Source organism: Heteronotia binoei, chromosome 12, assembly GCF_032191835.1.
Source record: "Heteronotia binoei isolate CCM8104 ecotype False Entrance Well chromosome 12, APGP_CSIRO_Hbin_v1, whole genome shotgun sequence".
NCBI lineage: Eukaryota > Metazoa > Chordata > Lepidosauria > Squamata > Gekkonidae > Heteronotia > Heteronotia binoei.
This window is the reverse complement of record NC_083234.1, coordinates 78611375-78629043: the sequence shown is the minus strand read 5'-3', so window position 1 is coordinate 78629043 and position 17669 is coordinate 78611375. Positions and strand designations below refer to the sequence as shown.

The 17669-nt window shown below is 49.7% G+C and overlaps 1 protein-coding gene across 1 annotated transcript in view; it reads right to left on the bottom strand.

Moving 5' to 3' along the window:
* Positions 1-17063, bottom strand: part of LOC132580486 (histo-blood group ABO system transferase-like) — a 57919-nt gene extending 40856 nt beyond the window's left edge. Inside the window, exons 1-2 of the mRNA XM_060251326.1 lie at positions 17026-17063; positions 12909-12999 (exon numbers count right to left, since the gene is read on the bottom strand). Of these exons, the coding sequence (XP_060107309.1) occupies positions 12909-12999; positions 17026-17041 (107 nt within the window). The 5' untranslated portion in view covers positions 17042-17063. The remainder of the gene's footprint in view (positions 1-12908; positions 13000-17025) is intronic.
* Between the last annotated feature and the right edge of the window lie 606 nt (positions 17064-17669).

Below are 17669 nucleotides of genomic sequence, written 5' to 3'. Positions count from 1 at the left end.
AATTCTTTAACTGAACAATATCTGCAATGTTTTATTTGCCATCAACAAAACAGTTGGATGGAATTGCTCTCCTTTGCAGAATATGGATGCAATAACAGCGTACATAGCTCCACCCAAGCTTCTCCATTGCTAGTACAACAACAACAACAAAATTTTATTTATATCCCGCCCTCCCCGCCGGGGCAGGCTCAGGGCGGCTAACATAATTCAAGTTTAGCTATACAGATAGATAAAATTACAGTTAAACAACATGAACATTTAATTAAAAATCTGCTTAAGTTTTAAAATTAAATTAAATTAATAAAAGTGCTAATGCTATGTTTACTTTATGTTTGCTTTTATGATGGCGGTTTCCTTAGCAATTTCCATTTTCATCAGCGAAAGCCAGTCGGAAGAGGAAGGTCTTGCAGGCCCTGCGGAACTGTTCAAGGTCCCGCAGGGCCCGCATTTCCTCTGGAAGTTGGTTCCATAGGCTCGGAGCTATAGATTAGAAGGCCCGATTGCGGGCACATTGCAACTTCACCTCTCTCGGTCCGGGAATAGTCAACAGGTTTTTCCCGGCTGACCTCAGTGCTCTCTGGGGTTCATATGGGGAGAGACGGTCCCTAAGGTAGACAGGTCCTCGACCATATAGGGCTTTAGAGGTAATGACCAGCACTTTGTAACGGACCCGGTATATAACTGGCAGCCAGTGCAGTTCGCGCAGCCCAGGCTGTATGTGTTCCCATTTAGGAAGCCCTAACAACAATCTGGCCGCTGCATTCTGCACCAGCTGCAGCTTCCGGGTTCGGTACAGAGGCAGCCCCATGTAGAGGGCATTACAGTAATCCAGTCTCGAGGTGACCGTTGCATGAAGCACCATTGCCAGATCTTGGCGCTCTAGGAAGGGAGCCAACTGCTTTGCCCGCCTTAGATGGAAAAAGGCTGACTTGGCAGTGGCTGCAATCTGGGCCTCCATTGATAGTGCAGGCTCCAGTAAAACTCCCGGGCTCCTAACCCGGTGCGCCGCTTTTAGCGGCGCCCCGTCGAAGACAGGGAGAGGTATTTCCCCTCCCTGAGCGCCCCGACCTAGACAGAGGACTTCTGTCTCCGCTGGATTCAATTTCAGCCCACTCCTCCTCAACCAAGTTGCCAAATCCTGCAGGGCCCGGTCTAAATTCTCTGGGACGCAGTCAGGCCGGCCGTCCATTAGCAGATAGAGTTGGGTGTCATCTGCATATTGATGGCACCCAAGTCCATGTCTCCTGGCGATCTGGGCAAGGGGGCGCATATAGATATTAAATAACATTGGTGAGAGAACTGCCCCCTGAGGCACTCCACAGTCCAGTGTGCGCCTCTGGGACCGCTCGCCCCCAATTGCCACCCTTTGTCCCCGATCCTCGAGGAAGGAGGAGAGCCATTGTAAGGCAGACCCCCTCACCCCTACGTCGGCAAGGCGGCGGGTCAGTAGCCGATGGTCGACTGTGTCGAATGCAGCTGACAGGTCCAACAACATCAGCACCGCCACACCGCCCCGATCCAGATGCCGTTGAAGATCATCTACCAGGGCAACCAGTACTGTCTCCGTCCCATAACCCGGGCGAAAGCCGGATTGGCAAGGGTCTAGGATGGAAGCGTCATCCAGAAAGCTCTGCAACTGTGACGCCACTGCCCTCTCTATGATTTTACCTAAAAACGGTAAATTAGAGACCGGCCGGTAGTTTGCCAATTCGGCCGGGTCTGCTGTACTTTTTTTCAAGAGGGGACGGACCAAAGCCTCTTTTAGAGATGATGGAAAACGCCCCTCCAAGAGGGATCTATTTATGATGTCCCGTAAAGGACATTCAAGCTCCCTCAGGCAGGATTTAATTAGCCAGGAGGGACATGGGTCCAAATCACAAGTTGTCGGGCGCGCAGAGGAGAGGATTCCGTCAACTTCCTCCAGGCTGAGTGGGTCGAAGTGATCCAGGGTTAAATCGGAAGACAGGCACGGGGCCTCGGGCTCATATACTGTATCCAAGGTGATGGGCAGGTCCTGGCGGAGCGACGTGATTTTGTCTGCAAAAAATTTCGCAAAAGCCTCACAGCCTATTTCCAATTCTCTAATGTTTGGTCTGCCTTGGGGCAGTGTGGTTAAGTGTCCAATTATTTTAAACAATTGTGCCGGGCGCGAATTTGCAAACGCAATCTTGGCCGCGAAGTACTTCTTCTTCTTGGCCTTGACTGCCATCTCATAAGACCTCATAAGCGTTCTATAGGATGTTCTCGCCGCTTCGCCACGAGTGCGCCGCCACTGCCTCTCTAGTCGTCAGAGTCCTTGTTTCAGCCGGCGTAGCTCCGAGGTATACCAAGGAGCCAGCCTTGAACGAGGATGCAGAGGACGTCGGGGTGCGATCTCGTTGATTGCCCCGGATAGCCGATCTTGCCAGGCATCAACCAGGGCATCAAGGGAATCGCAAGGGGGCCAAGGATCCCGAAGAGCCGTTTGGAACCGTTCTGGGTCCATCAGGCTCCGCGGGCGAGCCAAAATAGGCTCTCCGCCCTTACAGGGTTGTGGTAGCGTCTCCATACGAGCCTTGAGGGCTAAGTGATCCGACCATGGTATCGCCTCCGTTGCGATTTCGTTCACTTGAATCCCGGCCGCAAAGATTAGATCTAATGTGTGCCCAGCCTGGTGCGTGGGAGTCATGACAAATTGAGAGAGTCCCAGTGTCGCCATGGAAGACACTAGGTCCATCGCCTGAGTGGAGGCCGCGTCGTCGGCGTGGACATTGAAGTCACCCAGGACCAAAAGCCCTGGGTACTCCAACGCCCAGCCGGACACCGCCTCCATCAGGGATTGTAAGGCGCTGGCTGGTGCGTTAGGCGGACGGTACACCAGCCAGATCGCCAACCTCTCACCGACATCCCACGCAAGGCCAACGCACTCAATACCGTCGATCTTTGGGGCCGGAAGAGCCCGGAAGGAGTAACCCTCCCGTATGAGTACCGCCACCCCACCCCCCCGCCCGCTAATCCGGGACTGGTGAAAGACCGAGTAACCTGGGGGGTCATCTGGGAGAGTGCTGTCGTCTCCCCTTCTTGAACCCAGGTCTCAGTCACGCAAGCCAGGTCAGCATCCTGCCGGAGCAGGAAGTCCCTGATGGTCTCTGTCTTATTATTTATAGACCTGGTGTTGCATAACACCAGTGTCAGACGTGGGCAATTTCTCTTGGTCCCACTACTTGTCACCGTTGGGATGGGAAGTAGACTAGAAGGGGGCCGAGCACTGTTTTGTCTCTGCTTCCTTCTCTCGCATCTCCATCTATTCCCACTGTCATATCTTCCCCTTCCCAGGAGCACTGGAATCCTCTGACCGGACATCCAAACCTATTCTCCCAGATCGTATTCAACTGACTAATCTGTATAAGTACACAGCATAGATCCCCAGCCCACCTTCGTCCTCAATTCCTGATTATCTAGTTCACCATAGTCTTCCCAATTTGATTAGTAAATAATTCCTACTTAGCACTTATGATAAAATCTAATTCTTAATTAATTTAAGGTGCTAACATGAATAAATAATCAATTAAATTAATTAATTCTATATGCATTTAAATACATAAATACATAATAAATAATATCTGATTTCTAATCAATTTAAAATCCATATGCATTTAAATACATAAATACATAATAAATAATATCCGATTTCTAATCAATTTAAAATCTAATTCATTATTAATAATAATTCTAATTGGTGATCAATAGTCAATTAGGCAGTGAGGATAAAAATTTGGGAGGTGGGGTAGGGTTTAGTTCTTAAAGTGCTGTTGGTTGGTACAAAAGTTTAAAATCGAATGTCCAGGTATCAGGCGTCTTTGGTGCTTCGTGGTGGCTTTTAAAGTGCAGGTGCTGTTTTCTAGTATAGAGACAGTTTTTAAATGCAGTTCTTGGTATAGTTCTTAGTATAGTTCTTAGAGGCATGGGTGAGAGAGCTTCTATCAGCTGCGGGCGGGGGGCGGGGGGGGGAGAGAGGCGGGTGGGGAGAGAGAGTAGTAAATAGTTATAAGGGCAAACTCTTTCCCCATCTCCCGGAGGGGAAAGCACCCCACCTGTCGATTTTTCCCAGTTGTGGACAACCCTAAATGACTCCTGGAAAATCATTCAACAGAACCTAGACACAGCCAAAGAGACTTACAAAAGACGTTATGACAAACATCACTTCACATTATGGGACTTTAAAGTGGGGGGCTCAGTTTTCGCCTCAACAAAAAATCTTCCTCTGACTCAGCCCACTAAAAAACTAGCTTCCAAGTACTTAAGTCCTTTTAAAATTAAGAGGATTATAAATGAGGTGAATGTTGAACTGGATTTACCTAAGATGTTTAGTAAATTCTCCCTATCTTTCATTCCAGCCTGTTGAAATGAGACCCTGGTGGATCCCAGTGGCACCCGTGCCCCCCCCCCCCGCCAAAACCAATCCTGTGGGCGATTTCAGATGCTGCTTTGTAGTGTGATAAACAAATGTAGTTGTTTTGTGCAGGCTTTTTGCTTTTGAATTAATCTTGCATCTAACAGGTACGTTGGTAACAGCCACAATGAAAGTATATATCTAACACACCTGCAGTTGTATCCCAGTTCTGACACTGGCTCGAACAACTTTATCCTGAACCCATAGAGAGTCGTTATTTTTGAAGGTAGTTCCCAGACAATTACTTTATTCCAATTTTGTTCTTCTACAACTACAGACTGACACAATTACCCACTAGAAAGTAAGTGGCTATGTGTTAAAGCTTTGTTCTTTGCTCTCCGGGTTGTCTGGATAAGTACTTCATTTGATAGATAGAAACTCAGACACTTCCAAGGAAGTGTTAGAACTATAGATGTCTGCTAACGCTACAGGTTATGTACCTTATCTTGGGCAGTCACCAGTCCTGCCAAGATTTGAGCTTTTACAAAAAGGCGCGCTTTTGCACAGACAATTGGTTCTCACAGAAAGTATAAACAGGCAACTTGTAAGGGCTGTGCATTCACCACAAGATACTATGACCTTGAGAGCCAGCTTGTACTGGCTCTAATTGTGGGGCATTCTTGCTTTTGTTACAGAGTAGACAGAGATTTGCACAGAAGCTACAACAGGCCAGCCTAAATTAACATGAATACCTGAAATGAACAAAATATGGCAAGGGCCCTTGACAACTTGCCAAAGAACATCAAGTTTAGTCCTTAGTCTCAACACCTATTGGAGGATTATCCTATAAATTTGGCTGAGGGCCAAACTAAACTTTATGTTTTTTTTAAGCTTTGGTACTGGCTTCTCCCAACCCAACCCTCCTTTCCAGGGCAGCTGCAGGAAATGTCCTTTCAAAGATCAGACAAAGCCCTTTTCGGCTGGGAACTGGAGCTTGTGGGAGCAGGGACCTCCTATCTCCCCCCCCCCCATCAGTGTTCCCTCTAAGCTGAGCTAGTGTGAATTAGCTCACAGTTCTTTTGCCTCTGGCTCACAGATTTTTGTCTTAGCTCACAAAAAGATGGCCCCAGAGCAAACTAATCTTTGCAGTAGCTGTCAAGTCTGCTGCATTTTTGGGAATATATTTTCTAACTCTGGTTCAGAAGCAAGGGATTCTGGGTCCATACTGAACACCGAATGCTGCTAGCTAACTCTCCTTCCCCCCCCCTCCTCCAAGCTATGCCTTTGTTGGGTAGTTTACTTTGAAATGCTGATATGGGAATGAGATGTTGGAGCCTTCTCAGACCAAAAGGGCTGTGGGAGTACAGAGCGCCGCGGCTTTGGTGTGAGAATGAGAGATTAACATCCTAGTGTGAAAACCTGTTGTTTAGTGTACCCCGCCCGTAGGAATCCTTTGATCTACACCTTAAAAATGCTTGGTTCATGTTTGGTACCTTAGTCCTTCAATTGTTATCATGGTCTACTTTTCGGCTTTCAATAAACTAGAAGCTTGTTTTCAACCAAGGACTCGTTATTGAATCCAGCTGACTTGACATTTTGAAGGACTCCCTTTATTGGAGTTCAACCTTTCCGGCAACTGAAAAGGCGATGTCCGATCAGCCTCCGGACAACGGGGAACTCCCAGCCAGAGCGGAGGGGGCCGAGACACCCTGGCACATCCACACTGCCAGAAGGACCGCGGCTTCCCCTCCCCAGTTCCAGTTGGTGGGCACCCCCCGGCAATACCAGCCGAGGACCTCGACCACGTTGATGGACCAGGCACCGATCCGCCGAGAGGCGATCATGACCCGCCACACCAAGCGGGTTCAACTGGCCGAAGCCACGGCTACCAACCCGGGAGAGCCGGAGGAAGGAGCCGAGGCGACCGCGACCCAAGCCCCGGGCGGCGGGAGCGAAAGCGTAGAGTGCGGGGAGGAGGACGAAGGGGGGCTGAAACCCAAGGACCCGCACGACGAGGACTTCCAGATGTTCCGGTCAATGGTGCGCCGTGAGGTCGACGGGGCAGTGAGGGACCTCAAGGACCAACTACAGACCCTGACCGCCCAACTGGGGAGAGCGTTGGGAGTAACCGGGACTCGCCAACAGCAGCCGGGGCCAGGGGGGCCACGCGGCCGACCGAGCCAACCCCCACCCGCCGCTGTGGCGGCCACCCAGGTGCCGGCGGCGCCCCAAGCGCCGGCGGGCCCCGCCCCGGTCAGACAGCGAGACCTTGGGGGGAGCCGGGAGCTGGATGCAACATTCGACGGGGATCCGGAGGAGGTGAACTATTTTGCAATCCAAGCGAATAGTTACATGTACTATTGGGGAGATCTGTTCCCCGATGAAGTGAGCCGAGTGGACTATTTGGGCTCGAAGTTGCGGGGGGCCGCCAAGAAGTGGTATGTGAGCCTGTGTGAGACCAACAGTCCGATCCTGCACTTCGTGAACACGTTCGTGCAAGCTCTACTGACCCAATACGAGGACCCCCTGCAAGAGGCCAGGGCGCTTTCGGCGCTACGAAATATGAAGCAAGGGGCCCGATCCATCCGGGAGTATGCGGCGGATTTCCAGGCTAACGCCGCCCGGGCCCGGAATTGGAACGAAGTAATGAAGATTGAACACTTCACCAACGGGCTGAACCCCAGCATCCTGGACCGGGCGCTAACCCAGGCCCACCCAGACACGCTAGTGGGGTGGATCCAGCTCGCGGGAGAGGTGGAGACCAACCTGAAGCGGGTGGCAATGCTGCGGCAGGCACTGACTGCCGGAAGAGGCGCACCCAAAACCCCACCCGGAAAGGTCGAGCCTCCCAAAACCAAGAAGCCGCCAGCGGCCGCCCCGGCAGGGCCCCGCCGCTGCTTCCGTTGCGGCGACCCCAAACACCTCGCCTCCAACTGCCCCCAGCCGCCCGCAGGAGCCACCCCGACGCCGGGGCTGAACAGGCAAGGCACCCCGGGTCCGAAGAAAACCACGGGCCGCCCTAAGGACGCGGCGAAAAGCAGAACTCTGATGGTGCAAGAGGAGTTGCAGGAGGAAGAAGTCCGTCTCTCCGCAGAGTTAGCTGACCTCGCGTGGGAGGAGGAGCCGGCGGGAAACGGCGCCGACCTGCTTTGAACGGTGCCAGCCAGCAGGTCGATCGGGAGGAGGCACCATTAACGGTAAAAACCACGGGAAGACTGTACTTTGTAATGGTGAAGCTGCTAAACCCAAAACTGAAAAGGTTCCTGCAGATCCGCGCCCTCATAGACTCGGGGTGCAACCGGGAACTAATTTCCCCCAAGGTGGTGGAGGCCCTGGGACTAGAGCGGTTGCAACTTCCACACCCCATGCGGTTTGCACAAATGGACGAGTCAGTGATGGGGGGGGAGCCCTGCACGCAGGAAACAGAACCATGCCCCCTGGGGATTGAGAGCCATTGGGACAGGGAAACGTTTGTCATCGCCCCGGCTTGTGGCTACCCCGTGGTGTTGGGAGTGGGATGGTTGGAGAAACACGAGCCCCTCATCCGCTGGAAAGCACAAACCATCCGGTTCCCCGACCCTGATTGCAGCGGGCACTCGTGGGACACGGCGTGGGGACCGCGGGCGCCCGCCGCCCGAGAGAGGGCGTGCGTCCTGGTAGAGGAGGTGCACCAAGTCCCGAGTGTATATCAGGACCTCATGGAAGTGTTTAGTGAGCGGGAAGCCAACCAACTACCCCCCCACCGGAACACGGACTGTGCCATAGAACTGATCCCCGGGGAAACCTTCCCCCGGGCCAAACTTTACCAAATGGGGTGGGCTGAGAAGAAGGAGCTGCGCAAGTTCCTAGACCTGAACCTGGAGAGGGGTTTCATCAGGCCCGCCACGGCGCCCCACGCGGCCCCGGTGCTGTTTAGAAAGAAGAAGGACAATACGCTTAGACTTTGCACTGATTTTCGCGGGATAAACGCGATTTCCATGTCCAACGCTTACCCCATCCCCCTCATTAAAGACTTGCTGAGCACGGTGGCGGGGGGGAAGATCTTTACAAAGCTTGATCTGAGAGACGCGTACTTCCGAGTGCGCATCAAAGAGGGGGATGAGTGGAAAACGGCGTTCAACACCCCGATGGGACAATTTGAGTACCTAGTCATGCCATTCGGGCTGCAGGGGGCGCCTGGGGTATTCATGAATTTTATAAATGATGTACTGAGAAAATTTCTGTACAAAGGGGTGGTGGTGTACCTGGATGACATCATTATTTATTCCCAGGACGAACAGTCCCATGTAAAACTAGTGAGGGAGGTGCTAACCACCCTGCTGGAGCACCAACTGTATGCCAAGCTGTCTAAATGCGAGTTTCACCGCACCGAATTAGACTACCTCGGGTTCCGGGTGTCCAAAGATGGACTAGCCATGGATCCCGCGAAGGTGCAGGCAGTCGTAGAATGGGCCCCCCCGAGGACACGTAGACAGCTCCAATCTTTCATCGGATTCTCCAATTTTTACAGAGGATTCATTGAGGGGTTCGCTCAAATCGCCCTGCCCCTGACGGACCTCCTCAAAACAAAGGGGAAGGGGGAAGACGCAAAGCGACCGGGGTCGAAGCTTAACTGGACACCCGCTTGCCAGGCGGCTTTCGACCGGCTCAAGCAACTGTTCACTAGCGAGCCAGTCCTGAGTCACCCAGACGAGCTCAAGGGCTTCGTGGTCCAGTGCGACGCCTCCGATGTCGCCGTAGGAGCCATTCTCATGCAGAGGGATGGGGAGGGGAAATTGCGACCCTGTGCCTACATCTCAAGGAAATTCTCAGATGAGCAGAGGAACTGGTCAGTGTGGGACAAGGAAGCCTTCGCAGTCATGTTTGCGCTAAAGACATGGAGATCGTGGCTGGAGGGGGCTAGAGTGCCATTTGAAATATGGACGGATCACAAAAACCTGGAGGCACTCACGGGGAAAAGAAAGCTCAGTGAGAAACAGATCAGATGGGCGGGGTTCTTTTCCAAGTTCGATTTCATTCTGAAACACATCCCGGGGACACGTAACTTCTTGGCTGATGCCCTGTCCAGGCTCCCGCAGCACCAAAGCCAGAGGGAAGAGGTGGTCGACTCCTTAATTTCCCCCACACAAGTGGCAGCCATGGTCACCACCCGCTCGCAAAAGAGGAGGGAGCTGGACGGAATCAGTCGGGAACGCATCGCTCTAGAGGCCGAGAGGGAGGGAGGCGGGCGGCCTGAGGGGGTGCAGAAGGGGAAGGATGGACTGTGGTATAAAGGGGAGAAACTGTACATCCCGATGAATCTGAGAAAAGAAATCTTGCAGCTTTGCCACTCATCTAAATTGGCGGGCCACTTTGGCTATGTAAAGACGCTGCACCTAGTAAACCGGCAGTTCTGGTGGCCGTCCCTCCGAAGGGACGTGTCGGAATTCGCGACCAGCTGCCCAGTGTGCATAATGGCGAAGAAGAGAGGGGGGAAGCCCCCCGGTCTCCTGCAGCCGCTAGAAACAGCCAAACGCCCCTGGGCCATTGTGTCGATGGATTTTATAGTAGAGCTCCCCTCTTCACGGGGGAAGACGGTCATTTTGGTGGTAGTGGACACGTTTTCCAAGCAAGCCCATTTCATTCCCTGTGCCCAACTACCCACAGCCAGGAAGCTGGCCATCCTATTCTTCGATCACGTGGCCAAACACCATACAATCCCAGACAAAGTAATTAGTGACAGGGGGCCTCAGTTCGTTGCCACCTTCTGGCGGGAGTTCTGCAAACTATTAGGGATGGAGCAGGGGTTAAGTTCAGCATACCACCCCCAGACAGATGGACAGACGGAGAGAGTGAACGGGGTGCTAGAACAGTATTTACGATGCTTTGTGGGCCAACGCCAGGCAGACTGGGTAGACCTCCTCCCGTTTGCAGAGTACGCCTACAACAACAGCGCCCACAGTTCCACCAAAGCCTCCCCCTTCGCCACGGTGTTGGGATATGAGGGAAAGCCAATCCCGCTGCTGCCGGGGGGGGAGAGCCCAGAAACGGGTTCTGCGTTTGAGCAATGGTGGCAAGGACCTAGCCAATACTGGCCCTCCATCCAGGAGAACTTAAAAGCAGCAAAGGAGGCTTACAAGAAGCAATATGATAAGTCTCATGTGCCAGTCTGGGAACTAAAGGTTGGGGACTCAGTGTACCTGTCAACGAAAAATCTACCTCTCTCCCAACCATCCAGAAAGTTGGCCTTTAAGTTCATAGGGCCTTTCAAGATCAAACGAGTGATTAACCCAGTAACTGTGGAGTTAGATTTGCCTCCGGCCCTTGGTAAAGTTCACCCTGTGTTTCATTGCAGCCTGCTGCGTCGAAGCCCAACCTCGACCAATTGGCATCAAACGGAATCAACGCCCCTCTCGGGTCGGGGGAGTGCAGAGCCCCCCCCCAGGCTTCAAAGCACGAAAGCATGATCAAGAACAACCTCGAGCCCGCACCGTAGGGGGGGCTTAGGGGGGGCAGTATGTCAAGTCTGCTGCATTTTTGGGAATATATTTTCTAACTCTGGTTCAGAAGCAAGGGATTCTGGGTCCATACTGAACACCGAATGCTGCTAGCTAACTCTCCTTCCCCCCCCCCCTCCTAGCTATGCCTTTGTTGGGTAGTTTACTTTGAAATGCTGATATGGGAATGAGATGTTGGAGCCTTCTCAGACCAAAAGGGCTGTGGGAGTACAGAGCGCCGCGGCTTTGGTGTGAGAATGAGAGATTAACATCCTAGTGTGAAAACCTGTTGTTTAGTGTACCCCGCCCGTAGGAATCCTTTGATCTACACCTTAAAAATGCTTGGTTCATGTTTGGTACCTTAGTCCTTCAATTGTTATCATGGTCTACTTTTCGGCTTTCAATAAACTAGAAGCTTGTTTTCAACCAAGGACTCGTTATTGAATCCAGCTGACTTGACAGTAGCTCACAACTCTAATGCGAGTAACTCACAAAGTAGAATTCTTGCTCACAAGACTCCACAGTTTAGAGGGAGTATTGCCCCACATGACCAGTTTCTTAAGCTGAAATAATGTTAGCTCGCAGTAATGTACATAACTTGGGAGCGGCACATGAACTACGTGCCACTCCAATATAATGTAACTGATTGCCTTTGGGGGCCATTTCAGCTTCTGAAAATGGCATGGGAGAGTCAGGAGGCCCTCCCTCCACCACCCTGCAGTTCCAAGTAGAAAACAACACCCTCTGATCTTTGAAATGAAATTCCTTGCAACTCCTTTACTCTCCTTGTTTGTTTCTTTCTTTGTGCAAGTGGTGGGATGTTATTACTTCCATTTAGTTACTGTGTAGCCCAATTGTTTTAGAATCATAGAATCAGAGTTGGAAGGGACCTCTGGGGTCATCTAGTCCAACCCCCTGCACAATGCAGGAAACTCACAAACACCTCCCCCTAAATTCACAGGATCTTCATTGCTGTCAGATGGCCATCTAGCCTCTGTTTAAAAACCTCCAAGGAGGGAGAGCCCACCACCTCCCGAGGAAGCCTGTTCCACTGAGGAATCGTTCTAACGGTCAGGAAATTCTTCCTAGTGTTAAGCCAGAATCTCTTTTGATTTAATTTCAACCCATTGGTTCTGGTCCTGCCTTCTGGGGCCACAGAAGACAATTCCACACCATCCTCTAGATGACAGCCCTTCAAGGACTTGAAGATGGTGATCATATCACCTCTCAGCCGCCTCCTCTCCAGGCTAAACATCTCCAGTTCCTTCAACCTTTCTTCATAGGACATGGTCTCCAGAGCCCTCACCATCTTCGTTGCTCTCCTCTGGACCCTTTTCAGCTTGTCTATATCTTTCTTAAAATGTGGTGCCCAAAACTGAACACAATACTCCAGGTGAGGTCTTACCAAAGTAGAGTAAAGTGATACCATGACATCACGTGATCTGGACACTATACTTCTGTTGATACACTATACTTCTGTTGCCTTTTTAGCCACCACATCACACTATTGACTCATGTTGGTTTGGTGTAGTGGTTAAGTGTGCGGACTCTTATCTGGGAGAACCGGGTTTGATTCCCCACTCCTCCACTTGCACCTGCTAGCATGGCCTTGGGTCAGCCATAGGTCTGGCAGAGGTTGTCCTTGAAAGGGCAGCTGCTGTGAGAGCCCTCTCAGCCCCACCCACCTCACAGGGTGTCTGTTGTGGGGAAGGAAGGGAAAGGAGGTTGTGAGCCGCTCTGAGACTCTTCGGAGTGGAGGGCAGGATATAAATCCAATGGTCCACTAAGACCCCTACAACCTTTTCACACATACTACTGCTAATATAAGTCTCCCCCATGCTATAACCTTTTGAGTTGATGAGTGGGGTGCAGAATTCCCTTCCATTTTCTTTGGACCTTTATCTTTTTTTCAGATCATTTGTTCAGATGATGGTCCATAGTGGGCATGACTGACTGACCTTCTCAGTGAGAAAGCGCCTGAAGAGCTTCCAAGGAAGCCCCCACATGGATCCCGGAAACAGGATATGAAAACAGCAGTTATGACGAAGTGAGTCACTTACCAAAGGAATCCCAGGAAGAACGATGATAATAAGCATAGCACAAGGAGCAGAGGAGGAGAACATTTTGAAAGAGGAATTATTCTTGTTTTCTCTGCAAGATAAAAAAAAAATACTGTATGAGACCAGAGGTCTGTACACCAGTTCAAGTCAATGTAACACCATCAATTTACTCTGCAAACCATTCTTTGTGCAGGGTTCAGATATGTTCCCTTGAGGCTGTTGAATGAATCTTTAAGATAAATGAGAAATTCTATATTTTAAAATGACACAGCATAACCAGAATTTTTAGCTTCCGGGCACCTCCACCTCAGACCTTCTGGAACAGACATGTGGTCCATCTGCTGTAGCATCTTGTCCCACACAGTGGCCAATCACTTATCCCAGAGGGCCAGAGACAGAATGTTGGGCCTTCCCCTGCTGTGTTCTCCTGGCTCTGGGATTCAGAGTTCTATGGCCTCTGAATGTGCAGGTTCCCCTGGAGTCACCATGGCCACTAGCCACTGATAAACCTATCCTCCATTAGTCTAATACCCCTTTAAAGCTGTCTATGCCTGTGGCCACCACCACATCCTCTGGTAGTAAATTCCATATTTTAATCACTCACAGAGTAAAGTTCCATTCCAAATCTATGGCCCATCATGATGGTCTTAAGAGCTAGTATTTTAGGAGGGGGAAAAAAAGTTTTTCTGTCTACTATCTTTGTCCACTATCTAGGAATTTGAAGATATCTTGTAATACCTTTAGAATACCCTCTAAACACTGTGACTGATTCCCCACTAGCCTTATGCTACTCTCACTGTCCTCTTCTTCAGGGGGCTTCCATCGGATTTCACACTATCTGCCCCAGGGCTGCAACTCGCTCCACCTCTTTTGTTCAGCAAACAAGATCCTCTAAGAAGCCTTGCAGCCCTGGGGCAGATAGTGAGAAATCTGACGGAAGCCCCATGGAGAAGAGGAGTGTGAGAGCGGCATAAGGCTTGTGGGGAATCGGTCTGTTAAATTCAGTATTTAATACTGATACTGAACTGACTCAGCTAGGTTGACGGAAGGTGTTGGGAGCTAGGACAGAACTGCTGGCAAGGTGAGTGTTAATTTTGCTTTTCCAAAACTGATGGGGAGAATTAACTGAGGTTGCTGTGTGAGCGTTGCTGTATGAGAGAATTGTGTGAGTGCTTGGAGCCTGCTGGAGAGGGGTTTCTGATTGCTTTTGTGTATCTTTTGTCTGGTTGGGGTAGTTGCTGGACTGCCCTCTATTGATGTTCTGGCTGTTGATTCAGAGGTGGGGGCTGTGAGCCTTTAAATTGCAAGGTTCCTCCTCACAAGAGGCACGAATCAAAGGGTGAGAGCTAAAGGGCTCTTGCCCTGTGGCTCTTATCCTGAGGGGTCTGGCCTGGGGGCCCTGTAGGAAGGTAAGTAGCTCAGGGGTGGCCAACGGTAGCTCTCCAGATGTTTTTTGCCTACAGCTCCCATCAGCCCCAGCCATTGGCCATACTGGCTGGGGCAGATGGGAGTTGTGTGCAAAAAACATCTGAAGAGCTACCGTTGGCCACCCCTGAAGTAGCTCATTGCAAGTAGTTTCAAGAGGCAATTTGGCAGTGGAGTTTTCAGGGAAGTCAAGATAAATAGATCTGATTTTGAAATGGATTGCTGCATCATGGCTGGTGAGGGAGCTGAGGTGGTAGTGTGGAATGTTTCTATTCTTACCTGTGTCAAGAGTGCCTCTTGCCATTATGGGTTCTTGCTTGCTGACTTGTAGTAACCTGGGGGATGCTGCTCTCACCTGCTATCTCTGTATTCAATTACCTGGACATCTGTTGGAAGTTCAACTTTACTAAAAATGAAAGGTCAAATAAATTCCTGAATTGTCTTGCTGACAACTTCATTTTCCAGAAAGTGGAGGAAACAAGGGGATCTGCTATCTTGGACTGGATTCTCATCAACAGGGAAGAACTGGTTGACATGTTGGAAGTAGTGGGCGCCCTGAGCAGTAGTGATCCTGGAAAGTAGGTCATTGATTAAAAAATCTTGAGCAACAGAAGATTCTCAATTCTTCATTTTTTTAGATGCAAGGGCTAAAAGAGCTGATATGAATTTTGCTATTGCCAGAGTGATTTTAGGATCCTTATTACTAAGCAAAGGAGACCGAGTTTCCAGGGAGTAAAAGGGATAGTTGATCAGTTAGTGTCTTAATCTAATGATACTTTATATTCTAAAAAAACCTGCATTCAATTAAAACATGAAAAGATTTATTAATCCTATTAAGGTAAGCTTGCCAGTCGCCAGATCTCAGCGGGGGATCTTCTGGTTTTGCAGGCTCCTCCCCACCAGCAGCCAGCAGAGGAAAGTCCTTCCCCAGCAGTCACCACGTGAAAATCTCATAGCTCCATCCCCAAAGTCTGCTGGCTCCGCTTCCAAAGTCCCTGGATATTAATTGGACCTAGCAACAATGGCAACCTAGGCTACAATGGCAAATTCTATTGGAATGAAGCCTATTCAGAAATCTTTCATGTAGGATCACGGAGGGTATAATATTCCATCTTGTGAATAAGAACACTGTGTTGGAAAGTAAGATAGTACACATGGGGAGGTTTTTAAAAGATTTTGAGGGGGGAAGACAAAAAGACAGCAAATATGGCAGGCTCTTAAGATCAAACTGCTGTAATTTTTAGGGCTGGGGTAGGGAACAGTGGCTCTCCAGATGTTTTGTGCCCACAACTCCCATCAGCCCCAGCCAGCATGGCCAATGGCTGGGGCTGATGGGAGTTGTAGGCAAAAAACATCTGGAGAATCACTGTTCCCCACCCCTGTTCTAGGGCATACTTTTGATAAAAGAGGAAGATATTGGATTTAAATCCCGCCCTCCACTCTGAATCTCAAAGTCTCAGACTGGCTCACAATCTCCTTTATGTTCGTCCCCCACAACAGACACTCTATGAGGTGGGTGGGGCTGAGAGAGCTCTCCCAAAGCTGCCCTTTGAAGGACAACTCAGTCAAGAGCTATGGCTGACCCAAGGCTATTCCAGTAGGTGCAAATGGAGGAGTAGGGAATCAAACCCAGTTCTCCCAAATATGAGTCTGCACACTTAACCACTACACCAAACTGACTCTGGATTTGTGCATATCAGAAATATGATTAGCCAATGTTTCTAGCTAATATTAATTTCTTGTCCAGGGCTTTCAATTGATTAGTTGGTATTTCAATTGATTAGTTGGTATCCTGTTAAAATCTATGTTAGATTTTATATGTTGTGAGCCGCCCTGAGCCACTTCGGTGGGAAGGGCGGGATATAAATTGAAATAAACTTAAACTTAAACTCTTCTGGACCGGAGCCTGACCAATATTATGAGAGATAGCTTTGAATAGCTGAGCCATAAAGAAAAAGGTGGAGCACTTTATAGTTGAAGGCTTGCACAGTTCTGAGAATATATCTCACCCTCCCTTATTACAATAAAACCTATTTATCACCAAGCTTTCCTGGGAAAAGATTGCAAGGCCCTTTGCTGACCAACTCTGGTTTGAGACAAAAGAACAATATCATCCTCCTACATAAAGCAGGACAGGGAGGCACCTCTCTGTCAGCGAGTTTTGGTGGGTGGCTCCAGTCGTCAAAGATTGATGCCAGATTGTTTAGACAGAAGTTGAATAAAGAAGGTGCCAGCAAACATCCCTGTCATACCCCCTTTCCCATGTTAAATAAGTGCCCTTCATATGCACAACATACTTGGGAAACTGAGCCTGAATGTAATTGCTGGAAACGTCCCAGGAGCCATTTGTCCGTAGTAGTTTCATTAAGTTTAGTCCACAGGCTACAGATCTTCATTAGAAATTATGCATTTCTAATGCTGCAGGTTTTGGCAGGCTACCCCAAGATAAGCTCCATCAGCATCAGAGAAATATATTCCCGCATAGAATGGGAGCTTGAATACTCTCTCCTCTGTTGTTTGTGATTCTGTATGATAATATTTTGATCATCCTTCCATGCTATGAAAAGGTCTATTTATTATCCACACCAAACACCCACGCCCTGCTGTTTATCTGCCATCCCCTCAGAATTAACACCCTCAAATGAATTCTCTCTGAAAATGCAAGCAGAAAAGCACACCAGAAAGAACTTACTGTGATCAGTATGCATTGCTCTCCAGAGACACCTGCTTTCTAGTAAGCTTTGCACTTGGGTGGATTGCCAGGTGGTTCTTTATTTGCAATTTCTACTTCCTTATTGGCAAATGCATCCACAAATAATCAAAGAGCTGTATACTCTGCCTTACTCTTGGCTGAACTATCCATCGAATTGGTTGCTGAGTCCTTAGTCACAGTTCACAGTTATTGGCCGGTGTCAAACTTGCCTTTCTTGGGCAAGATTATTGAGAGGGCGGTCATGGTTCAGTTACAGAGCTTTCTGAATGATGTTTCTGTACTAAATCCTTTCCTATCTGGATTCCGCCCAGGGCATGGGACGGAGACGGTTCTGGTCGCTCTCATAGATGACCTCCAGAGGCATCTGGATAGAGGTGGCTCGGCGGTACTGATGCTTTTAGACCTATCAGCTACATTTGACATGGTTGATCATCAGTTGCTGACCTGCCGCCTCGCCAACGCTGGGATACGGGGGTTGTCCATACAGTGGCTTTCCTCTTTCCTTCAGGGTTGGGGACAAAGGGTGGTGATAGGGGAGGAACTGTCTCGACGGCACCCACTTGTGTGTGGTGTGCCACAAGGGGCAGTTCTATCCCCGATGTTGTTCAACATCTACATGCACC